Source organism: Coregonus clupeaformis, unplaced genomic scaffold (genome assembly GCF_020615455.1).
Source record: "Coregonus clupeaformis isolate EN_2021a unplaced genomic scaffold, ASM2061545v1 scaf0028, whole genome shotgun sequence".
Lineage (NCBI taxonomy): Eukaryota > Metazoa > Chordata > Actinopteri > Salmoniformes > Salmonidae > Coregonus > Coregonus clupeaformis.
Window position 1 is genome coordinate 528,999 of NW_025533483.1, and position 20,866 is coordinate 549,864.

Sequence of the window (20,866 nt, forward strand, 5' to 3'; positions counted from 1 at the left end):
TTGGACCTAAAGTGGACCTAAACCATGCCAGGAAAATGCCCCCCACACCATAACAGAACGGCCAGAACCCTCATTTACTCAAGTGTTTCCTATATTTTAGCAGTTACTCTGCATAATGACAGAAACACGCATCAATGTGTCTAAAATTCTCACCTTGAAGAACTTGTCAATCTTAGTCAGGTTGATCCTCTTCTTGGCGTCCATTTTGTAGATGTTGCTGTTATTGCCATCCATCAGGTACAGACCAAACCCCATCACCTAGAGGTAACAGACACAGGTACAGACCAAACCCCATCACCTAGAGGTAACAGACAGGTACAGACCAAATCCCATCACCTAGAGGTAACAGACAGGTACAGACCAAACCCCATCACCTAGAGGTAACAGACACAGGTACAGACCAAACCCCATCATCTAGAGGTAACAGACACAGATACAGACCAAACCCCATCATCTAGAGGTAACAGACACAGGTACAGACCAAACCCCATCACCTAGAGGTAACAGACACAGGTACAGACCAAACCCCATCACCTAGAGGTAACAGACAGGTACAGACCAAACCCCATCACCTAGAGGTAACAGACACAGGTACAGACCAAACCCCATCACCTAGAGGTAACAGACACAGGTACAGACCAAACCCCATCATCTAGAGGTAACAGACAGATACAGACCAAACCCCATCACCTAGAGGTAACAGACACAGGTACAGACCAAACCCCATCATCTAGAGGTAACAGACAGGTACAGACCAAACCCCATCACCTAGAGGTAACAGACACAGGTACAGACCAAACCCCATCATCTAGAGGTAACAGACACAGATACAGACCAAACCCCATCATCTAGAGGTAACAGACACAGATACAGACCAAACCCCATCACCTAGAGGTAACAGACACAGGTACAGACCAAACCCCATCATCTAGAGGTAACAGACAGGTACAGACCAAACCCCATCACCTAGAGGTAACAGACACAGGTACAGACCAAACCCCATCATCTAGAGGTAACAGACACAGGTACAGACCAAACCCCATCACCTAGAGGTAACAGACACAGACACAGATACAGACCAAACCCCATCACCTAGAGGTAACAGACACAGATACAGACCAAACCCCATCACCTAGAGGTAACAGACAGGTACAGACCAAACCCCATCACCTAGAGGTAACAGACAGGTACAGACCAAACCCCATCACCTAGAGGTAACAGACACAGGTACAGACCAAACCCCATCACCTAGAGGTAACAGACACAGATACAGACCAAACCCCATCACCTAGAGGTAACAGACACAGATACAGACCAAACCCCATCACCTAGAGGTAACAGACACAGGTACAGACCAAACCCCATCACCTAGAGGTAACAGACAGATACAGACCAAACCCCATCACCTAGAGGTAACAGACACAGATACAGACCAAACCCCATCACCTAGAGGTAACAGACAGGTACAGACCAAACCCCATCACCTAGAGGTAACAGACAGGGGTACAGACCAAACCCCATCACCTAGAGGTAACAGACACAGATACAGACCAAACCCCATCACCTAGAGGTAACAGACACAGATACAGACCAAACCCCATCACCTAGAGGTAACAGACAGGTACAGACCAAACCCCATCACCTAGAGGTAACAGACACAGGTACAGACCAAACCCCATCACCTAGAGGTAACAGACAGGTACAGACCAAACCCCTTCACCTAGAGGTAACAGACACAGGTACAGACCAAACCCCATCACCTAGAGGTAACAGACACAGATACAGACCAAACCCCATCACCTAGAGGTAACAGACAGGTACAGACCAAACCCCATCACCTAGAGGTAACAGACACAGATACAGACCAAACCCCATCACCTAGAGGTAACAGACAGGTACAGACCAAACCCCATCACCTAGAGGTAACAGACACAGGTACAGACCAAACCCCATCACCTAGAGGTAACAGACAGGTACAGACCAAACCCCATCACCTGGAGGTAACAGACACAGGTACAGACCAAACCCCATCACCTAGAGGTAACAGACAGGGGTACAGACCAAACCCCACCACCTAGAGGTAACAGACACAGGTACAGACCAAACCCCATCACCTAGAGGTAACAGACAGGTACAGACCAAACCCCATCACCTAGAGGTAACAGACACAGGTACAGACCAAACCCCATCACCTAGAGGTAACAGACACAGATACAGACCAAACCCCATCACCTAGAGGTAACAGACAGGTACAGACCAAACCCCATCACCTAGAGGTAACAGACACAGGTACAGACCAAACCCCATCACCTAGAAGTAACAGACACAGGTACAGACCAAACCCCATCACCTAGAGGTAACAGACAGGTACAGACCAAACCCCATCACCTAGAGGTAACATTTACATTTACATTTTAGTCATTTAGCAGACGCTCTTATCCAGAGCGACTTACAGTTAGTGAATACATTTTTTTTTTTTTTATACTGGCCCCCCGTGGGAATCAAACCCACAACCCTGGCGTTGCAAACGCCATGCTCTATCAACTGAGCTACATCCCTGCAGGCCATTCCCTCCCCTACCCTGGACGACGCTGGGCCAATTGTGCGCCGCCCATGAGTCTCCCGGTTGCGGCCGGCTGCGACAGAGCCTGGATTCGAACCAGGATCTCTAGTGGCACAGTTAGCACTGCGATGCAGTGCCTTAGACCACTGCGCCACTCAGGCACAGACCAAACCCCATCACCTAGAGGTAACAGACACAGATACAGACCAAACCCCATCACCTAGAGGTAACAGACAGGTACAGACCAAACCCCATCACCTAGAGGTAACAGACACAGGTACAGACCAAACCCCATCACCTAGAGGTAACAGACACAGATACAGACCAAACCCCATCACCTAGAGGTAACAGACAGGTACAGACCAAACCCCATCACCTAGAGGTAACAGACACAGATATAGACCAAACCCCATCACCTAGAGGTAACAGACAGGTACAGACCAAACCCCATCACCTAGAGGTAACAGACACAGGTACAGACCAAACCCCATCACCTAGAGGTAACAGACCAAACCCCATCACCTAGAAGTAACAGACACAGGTACAGACCAAACCCCATCACCTAGAGGTAACAGACAGGTACAGACCAAACCCCATCACCTAGAGGTAACAGACCAAACCCCATCACCTAGAAGTAACAGACACAGGTACAGACCAAACCCCATCACCTAGAGGTAACAGACAGGTACAGACCAAACCCCATCACCTAGAGGTAACAGACCAAACCCCATCACCTAGAGGTAACAGACAGGTACAGACACATTGAAGCTCAGAGAGGTGGAGCTCAATACACTTAATAGATGTTATCCAGGGACGTGTATTACATGGCACCCTAGTCCCCTATGGCCCTGGTCAAAGGTAGTGCACTATATAGGGAATAGGATGCCATAGGGCCCTGGTCAAAGGTAGTGCACTATATAGGGAATAGGGTGCCATTCTCTGGTCAAAGGTAGTGCACTATATAGGGAATAGGGTGCCATTCTCTGGTCAAAGGTAGTGCACTATATAGGGAATAGGGTGCCATTCTCTGGTCAAAGGTAGTGCACTATATAGGGAATAGGGTGCCATTCTCTGGTCAAAGGTAGTGCACTATATAGGGAATAGGGTGCCATTATGGTCGCAGCCCGGCCTGCCTGCCAGCCAGACAGTAGTGTACCTTGAGCAGCATGTGTTTCTCGTTGGGGGTCAGGTACATCCTGTTCTCATAGTAATCAACACACAGGTTGACTATGTCAGCCAGCAGCTCATCGTGGCCGTTAATCACCTCCAACTGCTGCTGCAGAGACTGGAGAGAGAGAGAGACGTTTAGATGACTTCAGTATTTGTATTTATTATGGATCCCCATTAGTTCCTGCCAAGGCAGCAGCTACTCTTCCTGGGGTTTATTATGGATCCCCATTAGTTCCTGCCAAGGCAGCAGCTACTCTTCCTGGGGTTTATTATGGATCCCCATTAGTTCCTGCCAAGGCAGCAGCTACTCTTCCTGGGGTTTATTATGGATCCCCATTAGTTCCTGCCAAGGCAGCAGCTACTCTTCCTGGGGTTTATTATGGATCCCCATTAGTTCCTGCCAAGGCAGCAGCTACTCTTCCTGGGGTTTATTAAGGATCCCCATTAGTTCCTGCCAAGGCAGCAGCTACTCTTCCTGGGGTTTATTATGGATCCTCATTAGTTCCTGCCAAGGCAGCAGCTACTCTTCCTGGGGTTTATTATGGATCCCCATTAGTTCCTGCCAAGGCAGCAGCTACTCTTCCTGGGGTTTATTATGGATCCCCATTAGTTCCTGCCAAGGCAGCAGCTACTCTTCCTGGGGTTTATTATGGATCCCCATTAGTTCCTGCCAAGGCAGCAGCTACTCTTCCTGGGGTTTATTATGGATCCCCATTAGTTCCTGCCAAGGCAGCAGCTACTCTTCCTGGGGTTTATTAGGGATCCCCATTAGTTCCTGCCAAGGCAGCAGCTACTCTTCCTGGGGTTTATTATGGATCCCCATTAGTTCCTGCCAAGGCAGCAGCTACTCTTCCTGGGGTTTATTATGGATCCCCATTAGTTCCTGCCAAGGCAGCAGCTACTCTTCCTGGGGTTTATTATGGATCCCCATTAGTTCCTGCCAAGGTAGCGGCTACTCTTCCTGGGGTTTATTATGGATCCCCATTAGTTCCTGCCAAGGCAGCAGCTACTCTTCCTGGGGTTTATTATGGATCCCCATTAGTTCCTGCCAAGGCAGCAGCTACTCTTCCTGGGGTTTATTATGGATCCCCATTAGTTCCTGCCAAGGCAGCAGCTACTCTTCCTGGGGTTTATTATGGATCCCCATTAGTTCCTGCCAAGGCAGCAGCTACTCTTCCTGGGGTTTATTAGGGATCCCCATTAGTTCCTGCCAAGGCAGCAGCTACTCTTCCTGGGGTTTATTATGGATCCCCATTAGTTCCTGCCAAGGCAGCAGCTACTCTTCCTGGGGTTTATTATGGATCCCCATTAGTTCCTGCCAAGGCAGCAGCTACTCTTCCTGGGGTTTATTATGGATCCCCATTAGTTCCTGCCAAGGCAGCAGCTACTCTTCCTGGGGTTTATTATGGATCCCCATTAGTTCCTGCCAAGGCAGCAGCTACTCTTCCTGGGGTTTCTTATGGATCCCCCATTAGTTCCTGCCAAGGCAGCAGCTACTCTTCCTGGGGTTTATTATGGATCCCCATTAGTTCCTGCCAAGGCAGCAGCTACTCTTCCTGGGGTTTATTATGGATCCCCATTAGTTCCTGCCAAGGCAGCAGCTACTCTTCCTGGGGTTTATTATGGATCCCCATTAGTTCCTGTCAAGGCAGCAGCTACTCTTTCTGGGGTCCAGCAACATTAAGGCAGTAATATACATTATAATTAAATGTTTAAACATTCGAATAGATTTTACAACAGATTTGACAATACATTAAGTGTGTGACCCCAGGCCACTACAACACAATCCAGGTGTACGTGTGTGTATAGTGTGTATGTTGTGTGACTTCACAGTCTTCGCTGTTCCATAAGATGTATTTTTAACTGTTTTTTAAATCTGATTTAACCACTTGCATGAGTTCCTTGTGGAATAGAGCTCCATGTCGTACTGTGAGCTTGCCAGTATCTTCTGGACTTGGGTACTGGGCTTTCAACATGTCAATACCTCTCACAAAGACAAGCAGTGATGAAGTCAATCTCTCCTCCACTTTGAGCCAGGAGAGACTGACATGCATGTTATTGATGTTAGCTGTCTGTGTACATTTAACCCTTTAGAGTCTAAGCCCGGGGGGGGTTCTACTAAGCTAACATGTGGAATTGTTTTAAGATGGGCATGCCATTGAATCATTTAGCTCTTCGATTAAAGAGTGTTAAACAAATCAAAATATATTTGAGATTCTTCAAATAGCCACCCTTTGCCTTGATGACAGCTTTGCACACTCTTGGCATTCTCTCAACCAGCTTCACCTGGAAGGCCAGATCATCTGATGCAGCACTCCATCACTCTCCTTCTTGGTAAAATAGCCCTTACACAGCCTGGAGGTGTGTTGGGTCATTGTCCTGTTGAAAAACAAATGATAGTCCCACTAAACCCAAACCAGATTGGATGGCGTATCGCTGCAGAATGCTGTGGTAGCCATGCTGGTTAAGTGTGCCTTGAATTCTAAATAAATCACAGACAGTCACCAGCAAAGCACCCCCACACCATAACACCTCCTCCTCCATGCTTTACGGTGGGAACTACACATGCGGAGATCATCCGTTCACCCACACCGCATCTCATAAAGGCACGTTGGTTGGAACCGATTTGGACTCCAGACCAAAGGACACATTTCCACCGGTCTAATGTCCATTGCTCGTGTTTCTTGGGCATAGCAGGTCTCCTCTTCTTATTGGTGTCCTTTAGTAGTGGTTTCTTTGCAGCAATTCGACCATGAAGGCCTGATTCACACAGTCCCCTCTGAAAAGTTGATGTTGAGATGTGTCTGTGACTTGAACTCTGTGAAGCATTTATTTGGGCTGCAATTTCTGAGGCTGGTAACTCTAATGAACTTATCCTCTGCAGCAGAGGTAACGCTGGGTGTTCCTTTCCTGTGGCGGTCCTCATGAGAGCTAGTTTCATCATAGCGCTTGATGGTTTTTGCGACTGCACTTGAAGAAACTTTCAAAGTTCTTGAAATGTTCTGTATTCACTGACCTTCATGTTTTAAAGTAATGATGGACTGTCGTTTCTCTTTGCTTATTTGAGCTGTTCTTGCCATAATATGGACTTGGTCTTTTACCAAATAGGGCCATCTTCTGTATACTCTCCCTACCTTGTCACAACACAACTGATTGGCTCAAACGCATTAAGGAGGAAAGAAATTCCACAAATTAACTTTTAAGAAGGCACACCTGTTAATTGAAATGCATTCCAGGTGACTACCTCATGAAGCTGGTTGAGAGAATGCCAAGAGTGTGCAAAGCTGTCATCAAGGCAAAGGGTGGCTATTTGAAGAATCTCAAATATAAAATATATTTTGATTTGTTTAACACTTTTTTGGTTACTACATGATTCCATATGTGTTATTTCATAGTTTTGATGTCTTCACTATTATTCTACAATGTAAAAAACTGTAAAAATAAAGAAAAACCCTTTAATGAGTAGGTGTCTGAAGCGTCTGTCCTATATCTGAGATCAGGAAACTATTCATATGTTCTGTATTTATGTATGTATGTATTTAACCCCTTATTTTAGGCACTAAACTGTCTCGATTTATACTTCCATTCATTTTTTTTTTCTACAGGAGGGGTCATATTAGTGTGTAGTCCAAACTGTTAGAACGCTACAGACAGAAGTCGGCTGTACCAACTTCAGACGAGTCCTGTGACGCTTGTGAGAGTAGAGCAAAACGGAGAACACCATGGTCCACGATATAGCATATATAGGGCCTAGACAGCTGCCCTGGGGAATTCCTGATTCTACCTGGATTTTTGTTGGAGAGGCTTCCATTAAAGAACACCCTCTGTGTTCTGTTCTGTCAGACAAGTAACTCTTTATCCACAATATAGCAGGGGGTGTAATGCCAAAACACAAGTTTTTCCAGCAACAGACTATAATCGATAATGTCAAAAGCCCCCACAATCTTTTTATCATCAATTTCTCTCAGCCAATCATTTGTGTAAGTGCTGTGCTTGTTGAATGTCCTTTATAAGTGTGCTGAAAGTCTGTTGTCAATTTGTTTACTGTAAAATAGCATTTTATCTGGTCAAACACAATATTTTCAAAAAGTTACCTAAGGGTTGGTAACAGGCTGATTGGTCGGCTATTTGAGCCAGTAAAGGGGGCTTTACTATTCTTAGGTAGCGGAATGACTTTAGCTTCCCTCCAGGCCTGAGGGGGCACACTTTCTAGTGTGCTTAAATTGAAGATATGGCAAATAGGAGTGGCAATATCGACCGGTATCTTCCTCAGTAATATTCCATCCAAGTTGTCAGTCACAGGTGATTTGTCATTGCTGATAGCCAACAATAATAATTTCATCTCTTTCACACTCAGTTTACGGAATTCAAAATAATGTATTTGGTCAGATATACTTGGATGTGTAGTGTTAGCGTTTGATTCTGGCATGTCATGCCTAAGTTTGCTAATGTTGGCGATGAAATAATCATTAAAGTAGTTGGCAATATCTGTGGGTTTTGTGATGAATGAACCATCTGATTCAATGAATGATAGAGCTGAGTTTGCCTTTTTGCCCAACATTTCATTCAAGGTGCTCCAAAGCTTTTTACTATCATTCTTTATGTCATTTATCTTTGTTTCATAGTGTAGTTTCTTCTTCTTTTTATTCAGTTTAGTCACATGATTTACAGTACGTTTGCCAATCCACTGGGATTTAACAGTTTCTACAGTCATTTTCTTAATAGCTGCTTATTAGTAACTGGAATTTCAGTTTCATCAGTCGAGTTGGGATGAAACACACCAGAATGACCAACGGCAGTGTTTCCCGTATATTAATTTACCGCCGCAACTAAAAAAGATACATAATAATAAAATAAACATTTCTGCCGAGACGCTTTTAAGATCAGAGTGACAAGTTACAAGTTCCATATTTACATTTTAGTCATTTAGCAGACGCTCTTATTCAGAGCGACTTACAGTTAGTGAATACATTTTTTTTTTATACTGGCCCCCCGTGGGAATCAAACCCACAACCCTGGCCATGCTCTATCAACTGAGCTACATCCCTGCCGGCCATTCCCTCCCCTACCCTGGACCAATTGTGCGCCGCCCATGAGTCTCCCGGTCGCGGCCGGCTGCGACAGAGCCTGGATTCGAACCAGGATCTCTAGTGGCACAGTTATGCGATGCAGTGCCTTAGACCACTGCGCCACTCAGGAGACATAGATCGTCCAAGAAACCAACAAGGTAAGTATACTGAACAAAAATATAAACGCAACAAGCAACAATTTCAATGATTTTACTGAGTTACATTCATTAGGCCCTAATCTATGGATTTCACATGACCGGGCTCTTGTGAGCCAGGCCTCTGTGGCATTGTGTTGTGTGACAAAACTGCACATTTTAGAGTGGCCTTTTATTGTCCCCAGCACAAGGTGCACCTGTGTAATGATCATGCTGTTTAATCAGCTTCTTGATATGCCAAACCTGTCAGGTGGATGGATTATCTTGGCAAAGGAGAAATGCTCACTAACAGGGATGAAAATAAATTTGTGCACAAAATTTGAGAGAAATTAGCTTTTTGTGCATCTGGAAAATTTCTGGGATCTTTTATTTCTGCTCATGAAACATGGGACCAACACTTTACATGTTGCCTTTATATTTTTGTTTAGTATAGCTAGCTATTAATGCTGGAAGTGTAGCCAATCCTATTAATAGATGTATTTAACAATTGTTAGCTAAAAAACAGTAACGTTATGCTAGCTCATTTAAAATATAGAAGTGGCTGGTGATCTCATGGAGATCAAGAGATCAAATTAAACAATTCAACTGTCCTGGACTAACAGAAGCATAATTTAATTACCATTTTGGAGTAGAATGTCCCCGAGTTATCTTGTTGTGGTTGGCCAGGTGTGTGTGTGTTACCTGAGTTATCTTGTTGTGGTTGGCCAGGTGTGTGTGTGTTACCTGAGTTATCTTGTTGTGGTTGGCCAGGTGTGTGTGTGTTACCTGAGTTATCTTGTTGTGGTTGGCCAGGTGTGTGTGTGTTACCTGAGTTATCTTGTTGTGGTTGGCCAGGTGTGTGTGTGTTACCTGAGTTATCTTGTTGTGGTTGGCCAGGTGTGTGTGTGTTACCTGAGTTATCTTGTTGTGGTTGGCCAGGGGCCTGTTGCACAAAAGTAGAATTAAGACATCCGGGATAAATGACTCAGCTGAGCTCAATGAAGCCAAAACATGTGCGTCCAGGCTTAATTGGTTGCACAAAGACCAAGCCAGGATGAGCAGACACGGATTCATTAAGCCAGGTGAAACCAATCCTGGATAGGTGCGCGCTCACGGCTCACTCAAATAGACCCCGCCACAGATCACAGATTAACTGATTTACCATGGCAACTAGAGCCGCGTACTTTTCCCCGTCGGAAGCACAAATCCTCATGGAGGCATACGAGGAGGTAAAATATATAATTAAGAAGAAAGGCAACACCGCCACAGTGATAAAGCAAAGAGAAAAAGCGTGGCAAAGTATTGCAGACCGCCTGAATGCGTAAGTAGTGCACAATTACACACTCACCGCTCCGCTGAAACATCACAATTACAATTCAAATATTTAATTCACATCTCCAAAAATGCAGTTGTACTGTAATTATGAAACGGTTAAATTTTAAATTGAAATGCACTGCAGATATGAGTGAAATTGTGTAAAGTAACTCCATCACACTGTATAAAGCTATGATAAATTTTTTGATATTTTTACTGAAAACAAGACAAAAATACCAAGTAATTTTTTGCAGTGTGACTCCATTAAATGTGTGTGTGTGTGTGTAGATTAAACATGAACGGGCCAAAACGGACATGGCAGCAGGTCAAAATCAAATACAAGAACATTCTGCAGAATGGTATGGTCCCTGACTAATATTTAACAAAGCACAAGCATATATTGTACCCAGAAGGTGCCTGCTCACACATTGTCTGTACTGTTTTAGCAGTGAAAAAGAATACCCACAGACAAGGCACGGGTGGTGGGTCACCAAAAGGCTGACCTTACCCCAGCAGAGGACATGGCCTTGGAGCTAAATAAAGGCAGGCCCGTCTTAGAGGGGATCCCTGGGGGAAAGAGACGAGCATAGGTTCCTCCCAAGATGCCACCCGCTTCATTCAAGGTATGTCCTTCCATCTCTACATGGGATACAACCACATTCATATTGAATCAATTTGGACTGTCTGACTTTGGTTTACCTATTGCCTTGCAGTGTCTGGCAGCACTGTGTTCCTGTTAGAGCCACCAGCACAAGCACCAGACGATGCTGATCCAGTGAGTACTCCATCAAAGGCATACTGTAGGCCTGGCATGTCTTGTCTACTAGCTTCAATATGAATCCGATTAAATGTGATAGGGTGAAGGCCCCAGTGCAGCAGCAACAGCACATGATGGAGACGATGATGAGGAGGAGACCATCTCTCTGGATTCCAGAAGGCATGAGGTATCATGTTAAGACTGTGAAAGTACTATTTACTCTACAATGGTGAGGAGTCCTCATCAAAATCAAAAAATCTAATTTCTTTTACAGGACCCAGATGCTATACAGTGGGAAAACCAGCCTGGCAACATAGTGCGTATTAATAAAAGGACACCACATCCTGCCAAATTCCAGCTGCGCTAATTGTATTGTGTTCACAGAGCTCACAAGCTATCAGAAAGTTGTATGGCAACCACCTCCGGCGCCAAATAGAACTGGCAGACATAGACATTCAGTACAAGAAGAAAAAGATGGAAAATCTTGCACTGGAGTCCGAAATAAAAAAGAGGACAATTAGGAAACTGGACCTTGAAATAAAAAAACTTGAGAGGGAGGTGAGATATGCCTTCAATGTACACTGTATGCTAACTGTAACACAAATGTATTAATCATTATTTTTCTTTCCTCCCCCAGCTCCAAGAAGATGACACAGCTCAAAATAAAAATTAGGTATATTCTCGTAAAGTCAAGTGAGCCATGACATATGAGCTCTTATTGTGAGCACACAGGACGGTGGCATCTTTCTAAGGTTTTTTTTATTTTCCCAGCAATCAGTACAACCAAGTCATCGTTATAAGGCATCGCCCTCTTTGCCCACCCCCCAGCACCAGGTGTGGCCACTAGCCTATATGAAGGCCCAAAATTGTGTGTTCCTTTCTGCTCTGACAATGGCATGCCCATTCGTGCGAGATGTGGTGGATGAAGAAGCACTTGTGCTGAGGAGAGCCTTCAGGCGAGAAAGGGTCTTCAGGGACCGGTTGGACCCACTGGCCTTCCCTGATGACCATCTATATGAAAGATACAGGTTTTCTGCAGATGGCATCAGGTATCTATGCAGACTACTGGGTCCCAGGATTAAGCACCGCACTGCACGGAGCCATGCACTGAGTGTGGAGCAAATGGTTTGTGTGGCCTTGCGCTTTTTTGCTAGTGGAGCCTTCCTGTACTCAGTGGGGGATGCAGAACAGCTGAACAAGGCCACAATTTGCCGCACAATAAGGAGTGTGTGTCTGGCTATCAAAGCATTAGCAGATGTCTTCATCTCCTTCCCTGGCCACAGAAGACTCTGTGACATCAAAGAGGAGTTCTATAGGATTGCAGGTAAGAGGATCTACAAATTACAGGACAACTGTTAACACATAGTAGGATACTCATTACTTTGTGTGACAGGTTTCCCCAATGTCATTGGTGCAGTGGACTGCACACACATAAGGATAAAAGCCCCCTCAGGTGCCCATGAGGCCGATTTTGTGAATAGGAAATCCTTTCACAGCATTAATGTTCAGGTGAACATAACTTTTTGATATTGTCCATTGACGAACACTCTGCATTGCCAGTGATGTGCATTGATTGGTGTAATATTCCTCATCTTATGATTTCAGATGGTCTGCAATGCTGACTGTGTGATCAGCAATGTTGTGGCAAAATGGCCTGGCTCAGTCCATGACTCCAGAATCTTTCGGGCCTCTGAAATCTATCAGTGCCTATCACAAGGTAAGCCACACAACCCCTATTTATAACCATCATGGCTGTGTCAAGAATATCACTGTGTTTATGAGGTAGTAATGATGAGATTTTGTGTTGACAGGTGAATTCTCTGGTGTGTTGCTGGGAGACAGGGGGTATGGCTGCCAGCCTTTTCTCCTGACACCTTTCACAGACCCCCAGGAAGCACAGCAGGCCTACAACCATGCCCATGCCAGGACCAGGGCCAGAGTTGAAATGACCTTTGGCCTCCTGAAGGCACGCTTTCACTGCCTTCACAAATTAAGGGTCAGCCCTGTTAGGGCATGTGATATTACTGTGGCTTGTGCTGTCCTCCACAATGTGGCCTGCCTGAGGAAGGAGAGGGCCCCCAGAGTGCCACCAGCCATGGACTGGGACAATCCGGCAATCTTCCCTGATGACGACAGTGGTCGGCTGCTGAGGGACCAATATGTGTTGAATTATTTTAGTTAGTATGTGTGCTTTCAATTTTGGTTAAATATGTCCTGCGGTGGCAGAGGAATTTGGGTTTTTTTGGGTTCGTTTTTTTACGAATTTGGCCTCTTATGATGTTTGTGCGGTATACTGTGTGTAATACAAGGCTGCAGGGAGGCTACTGCATCCATTCATTTGTCTGTTCAGTTGATGTGTATGGATTTGTCCTGCATTTATTTTAGTGTGCAGACATGCAGGGTGTGTTATATACAGACCTTTGAATGTGTATGTATCATTTTGTATAATATGCTTGGATTCTGTGCTTTCCATCTTGTAGAGTCACTGTGACTTCAGTTTCGAAAGGAGCTGATGGTTTACCTGCTTTGTTTTGTCCTTATTCAATAAAGGAACATAATGTTACACATTGTGTTTTTATATTCATATGGAATGTGTATTTGTTTATATGACAGAGTACTAGGGCCACACTGAAGAAAAAGGATAAAGTCATAAATTTATGAGGCTGGTTCTTTCTGCAGAAAAGCTACATATTGTTTTTACAGTTTTGATACTTATGACAATGTGATACTTAATATTCTGGCACATCAGCATGTCTTTGTTTATGAAACCATACTGAAGTACAATTTCACGAAATGCCCCACATCTGTCATTTTAACAACTGTCCTCCTTTAAAACAACTGGTTACAATATTATGACTTGTGTTTTTTTCCCCTCTGTGGCCCTAATATTCTATCATTTTATATATAGCCTTATAGTCTATGGGAAACTGTAAATTATCTAATGATAGCAACATCATCTAAAAATCATTTTTTATCCAAAATCATTGAAATTAATGATCACAAACGTTTAAATAATGACAGTGGGTCTAGTTATATGTGATAACAATGTATAGTGAGCAGTGAAATAACTATTGGTTTCCATTTGTGGTGACTGCTGACTGACATTAGGGATGAGATTAAATAGATCCTGGAATTTAGCCTGGTCTGGAGCAGGCTAGCTCCACAGAATAAATCTCCATGGTAATTTATACCATAACATATCCTCCTGCCCCCTATCCATCTTTAGTGCAACCGGATTACGGATCAATTGAGCCAGGATCACCAAGATATCCTGGCTTAATCCCTTATCCTAGTTTTGTGCAACAGGCCCCTGGTGTGTGTGTGTTACCTGAGTTATCTTGTTGTGGTTGGCCAGGTGTGTGTGTGTTACCTGAGTTATCTTGTTGTGGTTGGCCAGAAACATGGAGAGGTTCTGAGACTCCTGGATGGATGAGGGTTCTGACATCTTCCTGAGGAACTGGGCAGCTCTACAGGGGGGAGAGGAGAGGGAGGGGTAGAGGGACCAAAATTAAGGAAAGCTTTGACTATGTACAGACTAAGTGAGCATAACCTTGCTATTGAGAAAGGCAGCCGTAAGCAGACCTGGCTCTCAAGAGAAGACAGGCTATGTGCACACTGCCCACAAAATGAGGTGGAAACTGAGCTGTACTTCCTAACCTCCTGCCAAATGTATGACCACATTAGAGACACATATTTCCCTCAGATTACACAGACCCACAAAGAATTAGAAAACAAACCCAATTTTGATAAACTCCCATATCTTTTGGGTGAAACACCATTGTAAATACAACCCATATTTATGTTGATTTATTTTCCCATTTGTACTTTAACTATTTGCACATAATATGACATTTGAAATGTCTTTATTCTTTTGGAACTTCTGAGTGTAATGTTTACTGTTCATTTCCTGTTAGTAAACAGAAGTGAAATAAACAAAAACGATCTACTTCACTATGTTTTGTTAACATACGTTTGCCAATAAAGCCCTTAAATTAAAATTGAAACGATGGGTCCTGTTCAAAAGTAGTGTGTGTGTGTGTGTGTGTGTGTGTGTGTGTGTGTGTGTGTGTGTGTGTGTATAGTACCGTTTGTATGCGGAGTGGTCGTTCTTGACGCTACACTTCATGTTCTTGAGTTCATCCAGCACAGCGAACATGTTGATGAACTTCCCCAAGGTCAGGAGGTAGGCCTCCGAGACAAAGTCCTTCCTCCTCTCAGCGTGGCAGAGACGGCGCACCTCCCCACAGAACCGGTCTATAGCCGTTCGCTGGCGAGGAGAAAACAGAGAGAGGGTCAATGTCAAAACAGAGCACATCAACTATACATTGCTTTAATAGGCCACTGAGCAAAACAGAATGGACATGACTGCAACATGGGAAAACGTTATTAATGTGTTTAGAATGGTACTCAGTGACCAGTGTTTTCCCCTTCATGAATTAACTGGGATTCTTTTCATTTAAAACGTTCATTTCGCCAGTCTGACAAGTATAGCTTTCTCCCGCTAGAATGAACGATATGCATCTTCTAGCGATCTATTGATAGGACGGGTGCCTGTCAGTCACAAAGACAGCGATGACAGGGAAACTGCTGGTTTGTCAGTCTGCTGTCTGTCCCGCCTCTCGGTACCGGTGTTATTTTTGTGCGCTGCGGTTGGCTGCAGTCTAATTTCTTTACATGGAGGAGGGAGAGCAGGATGGAGGGAGAGCAGGATGGAGGGAGAGCAGGATGGAGGGAGAGCAGGATGGAGGGAGAGCAGGATGGAGGGAGAGCAGGATGGAGGGAGAGCAGGATGGAGGGAGAGCAGGATGGAGGGAGAGCAGGATGGGGGGAGAGCAGGATGGAGGGAGAGCAGGATGGAGGGAGAGCAGGATGGAGGGAGAGCAGGATGGAGGGAGAGCAGGATGGAGGGAGAGCAGGATGGAGGGAGAGCAGGATGGAGGGAGAGCAGGATGGAGGCAGAGCAGGATGGAGGCAGAGCAGGATGGAGGGAGAGCAGGATGGAGGGAGAGCAGGATGGAGGGAGAGCAGGATGGAGGGAGAGCAGGATGGGGGGAGAGCAGGATGGAGGGAGAGCAGGATGGAGGGAGAGCAGGATGGAGGGAGAGCAGGATGGAGGGAGAGCAGGATGGAGGGAGAGCAGGATGGAGGGAGAGCAGGATGGAGGGAGAGCAGGATGGAGGGAGAGCAGGATGGAGGAGAGCAGGATGGGGGAGAGCAGGATGGAGGGAGAGCAGGATGGAGGGAGAGCAGGATGGAGGCAGAGCAGGATGGAGGCAGAGCAGGATGGAGGGAGAGCAGGATGGAGGGAGAGCAGGATGGAGGGAGAGCAGGATGGAGGGAGAGCAGGATGGAGGGAGAGCAGGATGGAGGGAGAGCAGGATGGAGGGAGAGCAGGATGGAGGGAGAGCAGGATGGAGGGAGAGCAGGATGGAGGGAGAGCAGGATGCTTCTTCATCGTCTCCTGTGAGTGAATTTACACGTCCATGTAATGTAATGTAACATACTGTAAGTGGTAATGTAAATGGTAATGTAATGTAATGTAATTAATATAATGTAATTAATGTAATGTAATGTAAATGGTAATGTAATGTAATTAATGTAATGTAACATACTGTAATGTAATGTAATGTAACGTAATGTAAGTGGTAATGTAATGTAACGTAATGTAAGTGGTAATGTAACATAATGTAAGTGGTAATGTAATGTAAATGGTAATGTAAGTGGTAATGTAACGTAATGTAAGTGGTAATGTAATGTAATTAATGTAATGTAAAGTAATGTCTCCTGAGTAATGTAAAGTAATGTCTCCTGAGTAATGTAAAGTAATGTCTCCTGAGTAATGTAAAGTAATGTCTCCTGAGTGGCGCAGTGGTCTAAGGCACTGCATCGCAGTGCTAGCTGTGCCACTAGATCCTGGTTCGAATCCAGGCTCTGTCGTAGCCGACCGCGACCGGGAGACCCATGGGGCGGTGCGCAATTGGCCCAGTGTCGTCCAGGGTATGGGAGGGAATGGCCGGCAGGGATGTAGCTCAGTTGATAGAGCATGGCGTTTGCAACGCCAGGGTTGTGGGTTCGATTCCCACGGGGGGCCAGTATAAAAAAAATAAATATATGTAATCACTAACTGTAAGTCGCTCTGGATAAGAGCGTCTGCTAAATGACTAAAATGTAAATGTAAAATGTAATGTAACGTAATGTAATTAATGTAATGAGTTGAAATCCACTTCATTATTATTTTGTGGCACATTCATTCATTTATTTATTTATTTATTTTCTTCAGTGTGTTTCATTGGCCAATAGCCAGGCAGAGTCAGGGTGAATAACCTATTTACTGTTCTTTGATTTGACAACAAATCAGCTTGTGTTGAGACGTTGGTGGGGGGGGGGGGTTTAAGCTGACGTATAAAATTGTTTTTAGATGGTCATACCATAATTTAGCTATTTGATTTTGAATTTTAGGACCCCTTTAGGTATAAAAAAATATATATATATATATAAAATTATTTGATAAAATATTGAATTTGGTCTTTAGTACCAAATCCCATTGAAACACATTGAATAACACATTCATAAATGGCAAAAAAGACAGTCAGAAAATAAAGGCAATAAGGTTTTGAAGTGTCTGTCCCACAGTGCATTCGGAAAGTATTCAGACCCCTTGACTTTTTCCACATTTTGTTACGTTACAGCCTTATTCTAAAATTGATTAAATTGTTGTTTTTCTCATCAATCTACACACAATATCCCATAAAACAAGTTTTTAGAAATTTTAGCAAATTTTGGAACCACCAAGACTCTTCCTAGAGCTGGCCGCCCGGCCAAACTGAGCAATCGGGGGAGAAGGGCCTTGGTCAGGGAGGTGACCAAGAACCCGATGGTCACTCTGACAGACCTCCAGAGTTCCTCTGTGGCGATGGGAGAACCTTCCAGAAGGACAACCATCTCTGCAGCACTCCACCAATCAGGCCTTTATGGTAGAGTGGCCAGACGGAAGCCACTCCTCAGTAAAAGGCACATGACACCCCGCTTGGAGTTTGCCAAAAGGCACCTAAAGGACTCTCAGACCATGAGAAACAAGATTCTCTGGTCTGATGAAACCAAGATTGAACTCTTTGGCCTGAATGCCAAGCGTCACATCTGGAGGAAACCTGGCACCATCACTACAGTGAAGCATGTATGTGATAGCATCATGCTGTGGGGATGTTTTTCAGCGGCAGAGACTGGGAGACTAGTCAGGATCGAGGGAAAGATGAACGGAGCAAAGTACAGAGAGAACCTTGATGAAAGCCTGCACCACAGTGCTCAGGACCTCAGACTGGGGCGAAGGTTCACCTTCCAACAGGACAACGACCCAAAGCACACAGCCAAGACAATGCAGGAGTGGTTTCAGGACAAGTCTCAATGTCCTTGAGTGGCCCAGCCAGAGCCCGGACTTGAACCCGATCAAACATCTCTGGAGAGACCTGAAAATAGCTGTGCAGCGACGCTCCCCATCCAACCCGACAGAGCTTGAGAGGTTCTGCAGAGAAGAATGGGAGAAACTCCCCAAATACAGGTGTGCCAAGCTTGTAGCGTCATACCCAAGAAGACTTGAGGCTGTAATCGATGCCAAATGTTCTTCAACAAAGTACTGAGTAAATGGTCTGAGTACTTATGTAAATGTGATATTTCCGGGTTTTTTTTTTAACCTCAAATTCTTGTTAATCTAACTGCACTGTCCAATTTACAGTAGCTATTACAGTGAAAAAATACCATGCTATTGTTTGAGACGAGTGCACAACAACAAAAAAAGTATCACGGCAACTGGTTTGGTACATTCACCTCTGAAGGTAAATAATGTACTTACATTCAGTAATCTTGTTCTGATTTGTCATCCTAAGGGTCCCAGAGATAAAATGTAGCATAGTTTTGTTTGATAAAATCTATTTTTATATTCAAAACGTAGGAACTGGATTCTACATTTTGAACCCCAGCTGTCTCTGGCTCCACACCCACCCCGCCCGGCCATCTAGATGTGTGAAAGTTAGTGTATAAGCTAATGATCCATCATGTATGACATTCCTGGGAGTGTGTAAACTTACATTTTGTATTACCATATAATTTCTGTATGTTCTCTATAGTTATGTACTTTAAAATGTATCAATTGACCAATTCGGCACATTTGGGCAGACTTGATACAAAATAGTCCAGTATTGCAATGCTTCACTGGATCAATCTGAAACATTGCACACACACTGCTGCCATCTAGTGGCCAGAATCTAAATTGCGCCTAAACTACAATATTATATTGTGGCCTTTCTCTTGAGTGAAAGTTAGTTGCTTCAGGTCCAGAGCTACAGGCAGTCAGATTTGGGTATGTCATTTTAGGCGAAAATTTAAAAAAACGGGTCCGATCCTTAAGAGGTTAAAGAGATAGTTCACCCTGGTTTCCTTAAGAGTCGACAGCTGCAGAACCAATCAAATACATCATTTGAAGAACAAACATCATTGTGGCAATTCATATGGAAATATTACTTTAATCTCAAGAGAAGACAGGTTAAAAAAGGTGATCTTAGAAAATAGTCCTGATCATATATGCCTAGGCCTAGTTGATATCCAAAACAACAACAAACTGAACTCATACATATTCAGTTATTTAAATTGTAAAGTCATGTCTTTCTACTCTACACCACAACTCATTGTACTGATCTGGTAAAGTCGTTAAACTGATCTGGGAAAGTCGTTAAACTGATCTGGGAAAGTCGTTAAACTGATCTGGTAAAGTCGTTAAACTGATCTGGGAAAGTCGTTAAACTGATCTGGGAAAGTCGTTAAACTGATCTGGGAAAGTCGTTAAACTGATCTGGGAAAGTCTTTAAACTGATCTGGTAAAGTCGTTAAACTGATCTGGTAAAGTCGTTAAACTGATCTGGGAAAGTCGTTAAACTGATCTGGGAAAGTCGTTAAACTGATCTGGTAAAGTCGTTAAACTGATCTGGTAAAGTCGTTAAACTGATCTGGGAAAGTCGTTAAACTGATCTGGGAAAGTCGTTAAACTGATCTGGGAAAGTCGTTAAACTGATCTGGGAAAGTCGTTAAACTGATCTGGGAAAGTCGTTAAACTGATCTGGTAAAGTCGTTAAAGTATTCAATCATTTAGCTGTGTATTTCAGATGGAGTCAAGACATTAGAATGTACCAGAGGGCAACACAATAGAGCTTGTTCTGCCAAAACTATTTCGGGGGCATGTCCCCCCCGGACCCCCACATCCCAGAACTCCCTGGCTACTTTTCTATTTGGCTGGCTACTCCATGTACTTCAGGAAAACACTGCGGTGACACAACATTGGAGGAATATCTACAGTTGAAGTCTGAAGTTCACATACACTTAGGTTGGAGTCATTAAAACTCGTTTTTCAACCACTCCACAAATTTCTAGTTCGTGCATGACACAAGTAATTTTTCCAACAATTGTTTACAGACAGATTATTTCACTTATAATTCACTGTATCACAATTCCAGTGGGTCAGAAGTTTACATACACTAAGTTGACTGTGCCTTTAAACAGGTTGGAAAATTCCAGGAAATTATGTCATGGCTTTAGAAGCTTCTGATAGGCTAATGGACATCATTTGAGTCAATTGGAGGCGTACCTGTGGATGTATTTCAAGGCCTACCTTCAAACTCAGTGCCTCTTTGCTTGACATCATGGGAAAATCAAAAGAAATCAGCCAAGACCTCAGAAGAAAATGTGTAGACCTCCACAAGTCTGGTTCATCCTTGGGAGCAATTTCCAAATGCCTGAAGGTACCACGTTCATCTGTACAAACAATAGTATGCAAGTATAAACACCATGGGACCACGCAGCCGTCATACCGCTC

At 44.2% G+C, this 20,866-nt stretch overlaps 1 protein-coding gene across 3 annotated transcripts in view; it reads right to left on the minus strand.

Moving 5' to 3' along the window:
• Window positions 1–20,866, minus strand: part of cyfip1 (cytoplasmic FMR1 interacting protein 1) — a 165,602-nt gene that overhangs the window by 128,401 nt on the left and 16,335 nt on the right. For 2 of the 3 annotated variants that reach the window (XM_041889523.1, XM_041889522.1), the window contains exons 6-9: window positions 15,093–15,274; window positions 14,378–14,474; window positions 3,720–3,848; window positions 154–258 (exon numbers count right to left, since the gene is read on the minus strand). In XM_041889523.1, the coding sequence (XP_041745457.1) occupies window positions 154–258; window positions 3,720–3,848; window positions 14,378–14,474; window positions 15,093–15,274 (513 nt within the window). Of the gene's footprint in view, window positions 1–153; window positions 259–3,719; window positions 3,849–9,848; window positions 9,870–14,377; window positions 14,475–15,092; window positions 15,275–20,866 lie in introns of those variants that run through there. The other variant, XM_041889524.1, reaches the window with a different exon arrangement.